Source organism: Girardinichthys multiradiatus, chromosome 20 (assembly GCF_021462225.1).
Source record: "Girardinichthys multiradiatus isolate DD_20200921_A chromosome 20, DD_fGirMul_XY1, whole genome shotgun sequence".
Taxonomy (NCBI): Eukaryota; Metazoa; Chordata; class Actinopteri; order Cyprinodontiformes; family Goodeidae; genus Girardinichthys; species Girardinichthys multiradiatus.
In genome coordinates, this window is record NC_061812.1 from 25,881,870 (window position 1) to 25,895,878 (window position 14,009).

Consider the following 14,009-nt stretch of genomic DNA (forward strand, 5'->3'; position numbering starts at 1 on the left):
ATATGGAAGTGGACTGAGAACAACTCTCAGGCTGGCCAGGCGTCCGTGTCCCATCCTGCGGTCTCCTCTGGCACGTTAGATCCTGTTCGTGACGCTAAAATTGTTGTGGAATTTTCTTATCAAAGTGGGTAGAAGTTGACTCACAACAAGAGAAAATCCGGACTTTGTCTTATAAGTTTTATTCAAAGGCATTCAGCGTTTGAAGACCCTGACACTGAGGTTAGTCAGTGAAACAGAGCCCCGATCAACATTTACACACAGTATTTATACCAGAACATGACTGTGTTATCTCAACTTCCAAGAGTCTGTGCTTTATGACCCAAACCCTTCTTGAGTTCAAAGGTGACAAGGTTATCTAGGAACAGACCTAACTGCCCTTCCTGACATCATCCTAGGTCAGAGGTGAGGGGTAGATGGAAAATCACCTGTGGGTGATAAAACACAGACTCAAATGTGAGAGGTGAAGGGAATGTCAGAGCACTTTAAAAGAATTTTCCATTACAGGTTCATGGGAGTTTACCCAACCGGTTCACATGTGTTTTGTGGACCTGGAGAAGGCATTCGACTGTGTCCCTCGTGATGCCTTGTGGGGGGTGCTCCAGGAGTATGGAATTGGGGGCCCTTTATTAGGGGCCATCCGGTCCCTGTACGAGCGGAGCAGGAGTTTTGTCCACATTGCCGGCACTAAGTCGGACCTGTTCCCGGTGCATGTTGGACTCCGGCAGGGCTGCCCTTTGTCACCGGTCCTGTTCATAACTTTTATGGACAGTTTTTCTAGACGCAGCCAAGGGCCGGAGGGGGTCTGGTTTGGGGACCAGTGGATTTCGTCTCTTCTTTTTGCAGATGACGTGGTCCTGCTGGCCCCCTCTAGCCAAGACCTACAGCATGCGCTGGGGCGGTTTGCAGCCGAGTGTGAAGCGGCTGGGATGAAGATCAGCTCCTCCAAGTCCGAGGCCATGGTACTCGACTGGAAAAGGGTGGCTTGTCCTCTTCAGGTTGGAGGGGAGTTCCTGCCTAAAGTGGAGGAGTTTAAGTATCCCGGGGTCTTGTTCACGAGTGGGGGAAAAATGGAGCAGGAGATCGACAGACGGATCGGTGCGGCTGCCGCAGTAATGGGGGCACTGTGCTGGTCCGTTGTGGTGAAGAGAGAGCTGAGCCGAAAAGCAAAGCTCTCAATTTACCGGTCGGTCTACGTTCCTACCCTCACCTATGGCCATGAACTTTGGGTCATGACCGAAAGAACGAGATCCCGGATACAAGTGGCTGAAATGAACTTCCTCCATAGGGTGGCCGGGCACTCCCTTAGAGATAGGGTGAGGAGCTCGGCCATCCGGGAGGGTCTCGGAGTAGAGCCGCTGCTCCTCCACATAGAGAGGAGCCAGTTGAGGTGGCTCGGGCATCTATACCGGATGCCTCCTGGACGCCTTCCTCGGGAGGTTTTCCAGGCACGTCCCACCGGGAGGAGGCCCAGGGGACCGCCCAGCAGGACACGGAGGAGGAACTATGTCTCTCGGCTGGCCTGGGAATGCCTTGGGCTCCACCCGGAGGAGCTGGAGGAGGTGTCTGGCGAGAGGGACGTCTGGGCGTCTCTGCTGAGTCTGCTGCCCCCGCGACCCGGTCCCGGATAAGCGGAAGACAACGAGTACGAGTACGAGTATTGGGACACATTTGTTTCCATAATTGTCCACCATTAAATTTGTTAATTTAATTGTATTTATTAATTACATCAGTATTTCCTATAGCCTAAATTTTATCTAACATACATCACAAAACGTTCACAAGAAAATTAATAATCCAATATGTTCCCACAGTCAAATTAGCACAACTGTTCATTACAAGCTTTAAAACTGTTTCTGATTACTGTTTCGTGGCTATTTCAGTTCTAACTACATAACATCTTGAGGAAAAAAATAAATAAACATGAAACAGATAAAATAAAGTTTATGATGCCAATTGTTTTGATAGTATCATTTCATCTTCATACAATAAGTTGAGTAAAATCAGAATAAATATTGACCTGTCACACAGTTACACAAATGTACATGTTGTACAGTAACAACAAGGCAGACTGGGAAAATTAATAGATGAATTTTACTTTTTGGAGCAAACAGTATCAGTAGTAAAATACACCTAAAATCAGCAGAAGAACATTTGAAAGTGATCTGCTTTGAAAGGCATACCTGTGGTCCTCATAGATGTTGTGGGCATTACGTTGATCTTATTTGATACTTTTTCATCAATAGAAATGATATCTAAAAGAAAAAAAGAAAAAGAATTAACTATTCCAGTTATTTTTCAAATGAAAGCAACTCAAGAAACAAATTATCTGTCATACATGAGGTTGATAAAAAATTATTCACACAAGCTAGTCAGAGATTTTGTGAACAGTTAAGTCACTGATGATCATTGTTGGGGGTAACTACGTTACAAAATAACGGCATTAGTAATGGCGTTACTATTTCGGTAACAAAGTAATCTAACTAATTACTTTTCTCATTTCCGTAACGCCGTTATGATGTTTGCAATGTAACGACACGTAACTACAACTCAATAAGCGGGGTTTAATAAGAGCACAGTCTGCTGCTGCGGAGAGATCTGTTTTTCTCCCGCAGCTGCAGTGAGTGTTTTTTAAAGCTCTTCAAAGAAAAAGCTGGAGGTGGGGGAGGAGGGCACGGACAAATAGCAGCATACGTGACGCGGATTGGCTGAGAAGTCATCAGGTAGGCGGGTTTTCACCACACAGACAGAGTTAACCAACAGCAATGTTTGGGTGATGGAGCACGATGGAGGGGAGTCTTGTAAATTCAAAGACAGCATTCGTACTTTGGAAGTATAGACAATATTCACATTAGTTAACGGCAAAATGTACATGTGATTTGCCAGTTATGTCCAGGAACAAAGAAATTATTCACGTCCGTGACCAGCAACTCCAGCCTTGTGAAGCACCTCGCATGTCTCACCCTTTCATAACACTTGTGGCTAAGAACCCGAGCCCTGCTGCGGCCAGCATGAGCTCCAACAATCCTACACCGTACAAACAGAAAACGCTTGATTTTTTTCTGGTCCGCAACTTGTAACTTCATTTTAGATTCTAAAAAGTAACTGAATAGTTGAATTACTTTGCATGGTAACTAGTTACTTTGATAGTACAGTAACTGAGTAACTAACTCAGTTACTTTTCGGGAGAAGTAACTAGTAACTGTAACCAGTTACTTTTTTAAAGAATCGTTCCCGACACTGCTGACGATAGTTGGTCCCATGTTGCCATCTCTGTTATTATAAAGATTGCATGTTTCTGGTGTGAATTGCTGTTGTTGGCCTTAAGGCACAACATGTAGATTTTTAAGAAATATATGTATATAATATATCTCATTAGTACAACCAGGAATAAAATCTACAGCCTAATTATAACTGTTGATATAATGTCAAGAATATGTTACCTGAAAGCATTTCAGTTTGTAATCAAATATCACCATTGCTACATATCAGTTTCACAAAAGAACAATTTACTACTTGACAGACATACCTGTATTCATTGTAGATGGCTGTATTATGTTGATCTTAGTTGATTCATTTTCATCTGCAACCACAACATCTAAAAAAGAAAAAAACTTAGTTGTAATTCTGTCTTTATAATGATTGAGCATCCATCCATATAATGAACATTATATGGATGGATACAAAAGGTAATTACACAAATTAGTCAAACTTTTTCTTTTATGTTCAGTTCTTTGTGGTAGTTCGGGTTCGGGTTAGAACAGGAGGTTTGTGTTCCAGAGGGGACACAAGGGGCCAGGTTCGTATCCCACAGATTACCACTCTGGGTCCCTGAGCAATACCCTTGGCCCCAGAATGCTCCCTGGGCAGTCCACTGCTCGCTGTAAGGGATGGGTTAAATGTAGAGGACAAATTTTGTTGTAATGTACATGTGCAATGACCAATAAAGATTATTATATTATAAAAATATGTCATGTCTATTTTTTAGTTTCCTTATTTTCACGTGGCAGAGTCTTTGTCTGCACTTCACTTTTCTCTGCACTTCCCTTTTTACAGTTACTGTTATTTTAGTTCATTCATTGTAGTTTAGATTCATGATTATTTCTTGTCTTTCGATGTTTCATTTACTTCCTTTGACTCCCTGCTCATCTGTGTTAATGGGCAACCCTCCTTCAGTTTCCCTGCATTCTTTCTCACCAGCTGCTCCTGATTTTTTTTTTTTTGTTCATTGGTCCATTCTCCTCCCAACCTCTGTATTTATACTCTATGGTTTTCATTGTTCATCACAGCATCCTCCTGGCTCCTACCTGCTCCATTTCCATCACCTGCCTGTATGTCGCTGACTTCTGTAAGTTATCTGATTATTATTATTATTAAAAGAGTCTTTGCAACTCGCCATGCAGCTCCAGCGTTCCAACCTGTTCCAACCTGCACAATAGTTCTACCAAACCTCAAAAAAGCTCATCTCAATATGAATATGTGCAATAAAAAGAAAAAACAAAAAGAAAAAAAGTGACTGTTTAGATTAATATATTTTTGGTTTATCAAATTCCAACCCAAATGTCAGCAATTGGCAGTTTGCATGACACACATATTACCCATGTAGCATTGATTTTCACTGAAGTAATTGTCCTATAGTTGTGCAGCCCTAAAATAATAACAATGGGAGGACATAGGAATGAAACATGGATTTCAGCTGGCAAGCAGAACTGGGCTGCACAATGTAAGAAAATATATCATCCTTGTATATCAGAGTATGTAATATTGGTATTTCAAAGAACTGTTTAAAATGTACAAAAATGTTAGCTGTTATATCCGTAGTGCCACGAATTATAGCCTTTTACTGTATACAGCATGTTGGATAAAGTCTCACTGCAGTAGATGCCACACCAGAGACAGAGGATGGCACCTATTAAGCCAAATGTTGATTTATCATCGTTGACATCATCATTACAATATACAACAGTAATATCAGTCACATGATAATGGGAAATAGACCTACATTCTTATACCATATGTTGATTTATCAGGTATTGTCCACCTGTAACATTTTACAGAATAATATATGATTCTGCATTATTCAGCATTGTCATGTATACAGCTCTGGCAGCATTTAGGTATCAAAATAAGGTTTTATCTGATAATGATTCAATAAGACAAAGAATGACAATTGTAAATGATTTTGGGGGGTGATACCCATGTTCTCTCAGACTCACCAGTTAAGTTATACGGGTCACTTTGAGGAGAGGAAATTGTCCTGTCACCTTTCAACTTGTAGTCACAGCTGGCAACTTTTAGTTGAACTAAATGTAGCCATCTCAACAAATTATCTTCTGAGGCAGAAAACTGACAGAACAACTCGTTGTTTTCATTTTTGTTCTTCCAGGTGGGTGTTGTTATAGTTGAAACACTTGATTCTCCAAAATACAGACTACATGCTGTATCATATTTCACAGATCCAGGCAGAGAACAGATGAAGACATAGTGCTCCTCAAATTGACGAACATTCATCTGTGGTTTTGGACCTACAACAAACACATGTGCAAATGTAAAATCAAGGATTCTCCATGTTGGAGCAGCAAAAACACATTTGAAACAGGGTCCACTTTCACAGCCGTCCTGTCTCAGTCATCAGGAAGAAACATTTAATTTATGGTTAAATAAAAAAAATTTAATCATACATTAATTGCTCAGACTTACCTACGGAGATGTAGGATATGTCACTGTGTGGAGACTGAGAATTCACATCTCCATATTTTACAGTGTAAAAACATTTCACTTCAACCACAGCAGGTTGACTTTGGTCAGACGTCCACAGCAACTCAGTTCCTGTAAATGTCTTCATACAAGACAATAGTCTTGTGTCATTTCCTACTATGTAGAAATAACACTGATGCACAGAAACAGATAATGGAGCCTGACAGCTAAAGGTGACTAAATCTGTTTCTGTGATCGCTTGGTAATTCACTGTCAGTTTAGCCTGAGGAAGAACTGAAAATCAAGACCCAGAAAGTGGATCGATCAATCATCTTTACTGTTGCATTGTTTATTAAAATTGTGCATTAATTATTTGTAAGTAAAGACAAATATATTGTTATAAAACACTGCCTAAAATTGTAGGTTATATATCAGCAGTATTAAATATTACACAGGTGTACATAATAGAAATCGAACCTTTTGCTTGTGCCTCGTGACAAAAACCTGTTGGAAACAAGCCAACATGATAAATTTGACCTTATTCATCAACTGACAAAAAGTATTAATAAACTCTTAATAAATATGGACATTTAGTGATCGGAATCAAGGTTAATCAAGAAATAATCTGTTTCAATAGTTTTGACTCAGAACTGCATTTCCTTCTAACATTAAACTGCATCTCACGAACACAGACAGTAAAAACATCTTACATACAAATAAAAATATTAGTTTTTAAATGGAAATCTTTCATTCACCAGGAAAAGTTTGAAGCTATGATACAGATAAAAAGAAGGCACTTACACAATAAGATGACAAACAACATGCATCCTGCCATGATAAAGATATAGACTTAAACTGTCTGTATCTCTTCGGAGGAGATACTGAACATCTGACTGCAAAAAGGCAGCTGCCCTATGCTACTCAGTACTTGCAGGGAAACCACATGAAACATACAGACCACACGCAGCCATGGCTTGCTAGGTCTTTATAAATACAGCCAAACACATTTCAAACAGTACCCTGGTGGAGATTCTCTGTCACGAAACATTAAAATTGTATGTATTTAAGTACAAGGCAACTCTTGTTTCTTAAGGACATTTAACCTCTCATCCAAAAGGCTTCTTCCATTCTGAACAAGGTTTGAAGTAACATGCATATAAGTTATAGTCAGAACAACAGCACTAATATTAAAATCACTAATGAGATAATTAAAACACGAGTCACTGGCCTTACCCTCTATGCAACTCAATGTTTGGGTTGTTGTTGCCTGACGATCCAAACATGTCCCTATTGATGCAATGTAACTTGTTTTGGTAAAATGTCCCAAGGTCAGGGGCTGCAGAGTAAGCGTTACAAAGATGAAATTGTTCATGCTGTATGTTTTGTACAGACAACCTGGACAATTTATTCTGAAATTTAAACTTTGCACACTTATCCTTTTTCTAATGTGTTTCAGAGCCACACACCAGCTCTGTCTCTACTTTTTTACAGTCATGCTGTGAAATGATAAACCTTAGATCAAGTGTGAGAGAAAGAGTCATCCATTTTTTAATTTGGCATTTTGCATGTTCCTATTCTGCTGAGGTGTATAGTGTGAAAATGAATGGTGAGTGTTGGATGGGTGTGAGGACTTGTTATCACTCATGTAAAAACCTTGGGTTGCAAGGCACCTGCACTATGCCTTCCTCCCTGTGTGTGTGAGATCATTGTTATCTCTGTGTGAACCAGCCTCCTTTCCGTCTCACACACATACACCCTGTCTGAACTGTCTGTTGAACTGTGTATATAAATAAAGAGATAGGGTGTCAAAACTTTGTAGTTTCACTGCAAAGTGGGCTACCCTTGTCACAAGTAACTATGACTGTATCGTTCTTACCTCTGAGTTGACTAAATAATACCTAACATTTATTGGTCCTTCGAGCCGGAGTAATTCAATAACCTTATTTCTCTTTGCTTTAACAGTGACTCTGGGATCCGTGGGGGAAGCCTGACGTCGAGCGAAGCACCGCTGCACAGCCTCCTTTAGCCGGAGTGGCTGAAAGTCCCGGTGTGTGTGAATTCACACCTGGCCAGTGGTTTATTGCCTTCCTCTGCGCGGGGTGACTCTCACAGGGTCCAGAGAGTCACCAAGAAGTCAACTCCGAGGTGAGACAGTTTTAAAATACAGTTCATAGGAAAAGTACTTAACAGTCGTTGGTAGTGCGTCGCCGGTAAGGACGCTGCATTAGGATGGTTTTATTCCACCGTGAAAGGGATAGTGACAAATTTGGTACAATTCCGCCGTGAAGGGGATTAAAGAAAACGACTGAGGATTATTCTCCTGGGAGGGAATAGAGTAAGCGCTATATAAATAAAAGAAGAAAAGTACTTAAAAGTCGTTGGTAGTGCGTCGCCGGTAAGGACGCTGCATTGGGATGGTTTTATTCCACCGTGAAAGGAATAGTGACAAATTAAGGTAGGGCCCCGCCAAGAAGGGGGCCAAATAAAACGACTAAGGGTTATTCCCCTGCGAGGGAATAGAATAAGCGCTATACAAGTAAAAAGAACGGAGTAAATTGAGCTCATAAAATAACACCAAGTTAACTTAGAAAAATTACAAGGTACCTGAAACTAACTGTGTGACTGTGTTGTATGTGTATGGAGGACTAAGCATTTTAATAGAATCATAGCAGGATTCTGCTAGTCCTGTGTTTTCTTTTGCCCAGATTAAAACTACGTACTGGTGACTTTGGAGATTCAGGTCGGATTTCATTCCAGAAAATTAACACCGCTGCGTATTAGTCGCAGTAGAAGGGCGTGTTAATGTCCTCTCCTTAAAGTCTCATGCCAGTGACCTTTTATCTGGGACATTTATACTATAATTAAACTAACATAAAACATAATGGGGAAGAAACAAAGTAAACTAATTGACTTAGAAGGGGAGGTAAAGTTTATGGAGAACTATGTAAAAGGAGCAGGTATGATCTGTCATAGATGGAATAAAAAATAAAAAACATGGGTTTTTGGGCAAATTAGATACAAAGGATGTCTTAAAATTACAAGGGGATCTAAAATTAGCAATAATGAAAACTAAAAAGAGAAAAATAACAAAGAACAATGGGGAAAGAACAGAGAAAAAGCTCTGATTTAACAGAAATATGTACACGATGGCATAAAAATACGGATTTTCAGGTAACTTAATTATCACTGAAATCCTAAAACTACACGGGGATCTTAAACTGGAGATTATGCATTCAAAAGATTCAAGAGACAATAAAAAACCTTGCCAGATTATAATTTCAAAGGGGACTTTTCAGTCCCTGAGTGCACACAGTTGATAAACAGATTAAAACAAAAAGATGAATTAAAAAAACAACAATAAGAGCAGCTTTTAACTGACATAGCCATAATACTGAGGCCTTAAGAAAAGCACAGAAAAAAACTTTCAGCTTAACTGAAAACAAATAAAGGGGGGGGCGGACTGCCACCCATCCCAGGTTAGAATACCAAGGTAGCCCCAAATTATAAAGACTAAGAGATGGTTTTAGAGGACGTGGTAAAGGAAGTTAAAAGAGGAGGTGACAATGTGGACAACATGGAAACTGTCCAACTGGACAACCCAGTGAACAATGACTAGAGAAGAGAGAACAGAATGTTGTTAAAGAAGTAATCTGAGAGTAAAAGATTTTGTAGGCAAGCATTAGTGAGAAACAGGTGCTTTAAAAATCATTCTATGGTGTTATACTACCAACAATATCATGATAAAATGCAAAAGATTCATTTTACAGGGAAATAATTCCATATTTGGCTCAGATTGTGTGCATTCTTGATTTTTCCTCTTTGAGAGAAGTTAAATTTCAGCTCTGTGAAACGACCTTGATAAAGAGATGCAGCTGCCTGAAAACAAAGAAAACACTTCTGCAAACAGCAGAAGCCTGTCTCTGCTGAAAGGTCTGAAAAAAAAATTGTAACTCTACCCTGCATGTGTCAAACTCAAGGTCCGCGGGCCAAAACCGGACCCCAGAAGTTTAGTGATTCTCTAGAAGTAGAGCCTTTTAATATGGTGATTGTGTGCTTGAATGTTATTTTGTCAATCAATAAGCAGTTTTGTCTACATTCTGCCACAATCTGCCTTTTGAAAATGTTTTGAATCTTGCTCTTTATGTATAAAAAAAAAAAAGAAAGAAAAGAAAAATTGGCTAAAGTCTGCAGACACAAAATGAACTTGGATTGAAGCTCTAACTATGTTTATTTAATCTGAGATCCTCTCCAAATGCAACAGTATATGTCAGTCTACATGAGATACTAACAACTTCACCTACTGGTATAATATAAAGATCTGAGTGAATATGTGAAACAAACAATGATGAAAGTTTTTCAACAGGTGATGCTCATCCAGGAGGAAGACAGTGTTCCTAGGAAATGCAGCTCATTCATTAACAATCATTTTTTCTCCTATAGGTGGACGTTTTGCTGATTAATCATAGGCTGGATCTATGAAACATTATGTGCACAGAACAAATGACCAAGGTTCTGACTGACTTATGAACCTCACTGACCTGACAATGATAACATGACACCCAACAGATAACACCTTTAAGGTGGACCCACTAAGACCACCTTATTGATTCTTGGTGAATAAAAAAAAAAAAGAATTGAAGTGTTCAAAACAGACCTAGTGGAAACAAAAGGGGTTATGAGGAAACAATGTGCATTTTAAGAATAATAGAAGTCAAATTATGTTCAAATTTTTGCAAATAAAAATTACTCTGACAGAAAAATAAGTAAGTAGTGTGTGAATGTGTGTGAATGGGAATGACTGATTTCATTGTAATGCATCTTTGAGGGACCTTAAAAGCGCTAAGAAAGGTCTGATGTTCTGATGATCTTTGCCAAATTTATATCTTAATAAGGTTTCCAGAATCTTTTCCGAAAAATCATATAAAGATAGCAAAGGTTCTACCTGTATTAAAAATACTGATAACCATAAGAAAGTTTATAGATCTGTCTTCAATTTTTCACAATTCTTTTACAAACAGGTTATTTAAACTTTCATGTGGCCAAATGTCTGTGTTTGACTTTCTGTTTTTGTGAAATAAATGTCTGTTTCATGTTATGTAAAAATTAGAGTCCTCAACATACCATAATAATATTAGGTCAGTTCTCTATGGTAAAACAAAAAGATTTTAACAGATGTTTAGACTTTTTCCAGTCAGGTTCAAAATGATTGAATTAGACTCAAACTTAACATAAGATGAAATGAACCTTAACAGAATTACTGGACTGGACTGAAATAGAGAAAACGTGAGTTAATTGAAACAAACTTGAGTTATTTGAACTAAATACAAAGCTGACTGAAACTGTATGTTGTATCTATAAAACTGGGTAAGATAAACTAAGATTATAAGATATAATATGCCCTTCATTTTTTTGTGTTCATCAGTGAGTGAGTTTTTATTTTTTATTTTTAATAAGAACTAAACCAAGCATTATTTATAATAATAGCAACTACCAAAAATATTGATCTCATTTTTAAATGTAATAAGGACTTACTTTATAAAATATAATAAAAAAGAATAATAAGAATTTGGAAAAACAGAGGCTTTAAACCTCTGCAGGAACAGCATTGACACTGTCAAAGGTAGATCCTAATACAGGAATCTGGAAGCTCACTCTGGCGTGGATAGTCAAAGTCCATCCAAGGACACATTTAGATGAGGCAGAGGGACAAATACAGGGCTTAGCTGAGAGCAAAGAGAGCAACATGCATCCTGCCCTAGCTGCTGTCCCACCTGAACTGTGGTCCCAATCATCAACTGATGTAGGGCTTATAAAGGGGTTCCCACCATACAAGGTTAAACTAATATCTGAAAAAAGGCCATTAGTCCGCCAATACCCCTTAAAGCCAGAAGCTGAAGAAGATACTAAGCCAGTAATACAAGATACGTTGAAGTCAGGAATATTAAGAGAAGCACCTGACGCTACATGCAAGGCATATCACACTGACATCGCTATTATTATCACAGCCAAACATAACTCTAAAAAGATGTGCTCTTTAAATCCAAGTACTCTAATACCTACTGCAGAAGATGGAAAACCACATTCTTATAAAGCAAAAGTTGAAGAAGACACCAAACCCAGACAAGACATTTCTCAAACCCTTATACCAGATTCATGTGTTGTGTTTGTAGATGGCTCAGCATCTAAAGATGAATATGGAAAGAATAGAGTTGGTTATGCAGTAACAACCATCGATAGGATAATAGAAGCTAAATCTCTACCCAATACATGCTCAGCCCAAACAGCAGAATTATATGCTGTAGTAAGAGCATGTGAATTACATGAGGGACAAATACTTACTATATACACAGACAGCCAATATGTTTTCGGATCAGTACATCATCATGCTAAGATTTGGCAAAATAGAGGTTTTAAAACATCATCAGGGACAGAACTAACTCATTTCAACCTATTAAAGAGAAAATGTCAGATCTGCTATTTATAGACACAGACGTGCTGAAAGACGCCCAACAGTCAGCACCCAAGACAGAAATAAAGGCCTGGCTAAAGAGAGGAGCACAGAAAAAAGATGACATCTATCAGATAGAAGATAAACCAATCCTCCCAAAAAAAATGTATACAACACAGCGGCTACAGTGACACATTGGGAAGACCCACGTGTCAAGGGGGGAATATGTCACATCTGGTAAAGCATTAATGCTACACTATAAATATTTCTGACTATGCAAATCATTTTTGCAGATCATGCATAATTTGTTGCAAACACGGGGGAAGAAATATTGCCTAGTTGTAATAGATGAACCTAGTGACACATTTCTTCCCCACATATGGTATCCCACAGATTATAAGGTCAGATAATGGAACTCATTTTGTAAATAAATTAATAGAACTAAGTTCTAATGCATTAGGGTTTCAGTTAAAGATTAAGGAAAACAATGGAAGAAACAGGGAGGCCATGGCCCGGATGCCTATCCCTGGTTAAATTATGGATGAGAATAACTCCAAATCAAACTGGTCTTACTCCATTTGCCACCTACTGTACATCATTGTATAACTCCACCCACTGTGTTCTGAGCCTGAGATCACGTGACACCAAGTTGCTGATGTGAATTTGTATTCTCAAAGAAATGGTACATGGCAGACCGTTTTCTCTGCCCTCTGACATGAATGAAATAGAGAAAGCACAACAGGAACCTTCATTAGCTGAGTGGATGAATAAAATGTTGCAGACAAAAGAAGAACAAATGTCCAGTGGTCTGCCGATAATCTCTGCTCCTATCCCACAGAATGAGGCCTGGAGACCTGGTCCTGATTAAGACACTCCACCGGAAGGATTGGAGCACTCCTTGGTGGAAAGGGCCGTTTCAAATACTCCTGACAACGCCCACAGTTCTGAAAATAGCAGAGAGGCCTTCCTGGATCCATAAAAGCCACTGTAAGCCAGTTTTGCCATTACAGGAGCCAGATCAACCGACGGGGTAGCAGAGGAAGTCCGGGTTCAAAGATGGCCCAGCGTCTCAAACCGGTGAAGAAAACAGCTGATCTGCGCCCAATTATAAAATGGCTCTCTGTAACTTGTGGACAGGACTGATAAGCCTGAGCTTAATTCTGGTAGCAGGACTCTTTCTCTATCTAAAGCAGGATCCACAGGAGGTGATACCGAACCAGAAGAGATGGACATCAGACGGGACCCATCTCAGAACACTGACGGAAGAACATGACGCACATCCATTCCTACAGAATTTCTGGTATTGTTCATGGTGGCATATGCAACACTGAACTAGGTAGAAATGCACGGAAATGAAGGGGACGATTATGATGACATGTTGTAAATAAATCACATCAAAAGCCTGAGTGAACTCATACATTGTATTTCATAAAATAACCTTACAGCAGAAAATCGAAAGAAGTTGTTGCTTAAGTGAAATGAGAAAAAGTACAATGATGACATAAACAGGGCAGATTTTTTAATTCTTTTATTTTTATGATTTCAAGTATTATTCTTTTATTTTTATGATTTCAAGTATTATTCTTTTATTTTTATGATTTCAAGTATTATTCTTTTATTTTTATGATTTCAAGTATTATTCTTTTATTTTTATGATTTCAAGTATTATTCTTTTATTTTTATGATTTCAAGTATTATTCTTTTATTTTTATGATTTCAAGTATCATTCTTTTATTTTTATGATTTCAAGTATCATTCTTTTATTTTTATGATTTCAAGTATCATTATTTTATTTTTATGATTTCAAGTATCATTATTTTATTTTTATGATTTCAAGTATTAATCAACATTTAACTTTTAATGGTCG

The 14,009-nt window shown here is 38.6% G+C and overlaps 1 protein-coding gene across 1 annotated transcript; it reads right to left on the bottom strand.

Moving 5' to 3' along the window:
- Positions 1–396: 396 nt before the first annotated feature.
- LOC124856154 lies at positions 397–5,942 on the bottom strand. Its single transcript, XM_047346389.1, has 5 exons — positions 5,698–5,942; positions 5,214–5,522; positions 3,527–3,595; positions 2,181–2,252; positions 397–425 (listed from the first exon to the last, which is right to left on the bottom strand). The coding sequence occupies exons 1-5, from the start codon at positions 5,840–5,842 to the stop codon at positions 397–399; spliced, it is 624 nt and encodes a 207-aa protein (XP_047202345.1). The 5' UTR covers positions 5,843–5,942.
- Positions 5,943–14,009: the final 8,067 nt, after the last annotated feature.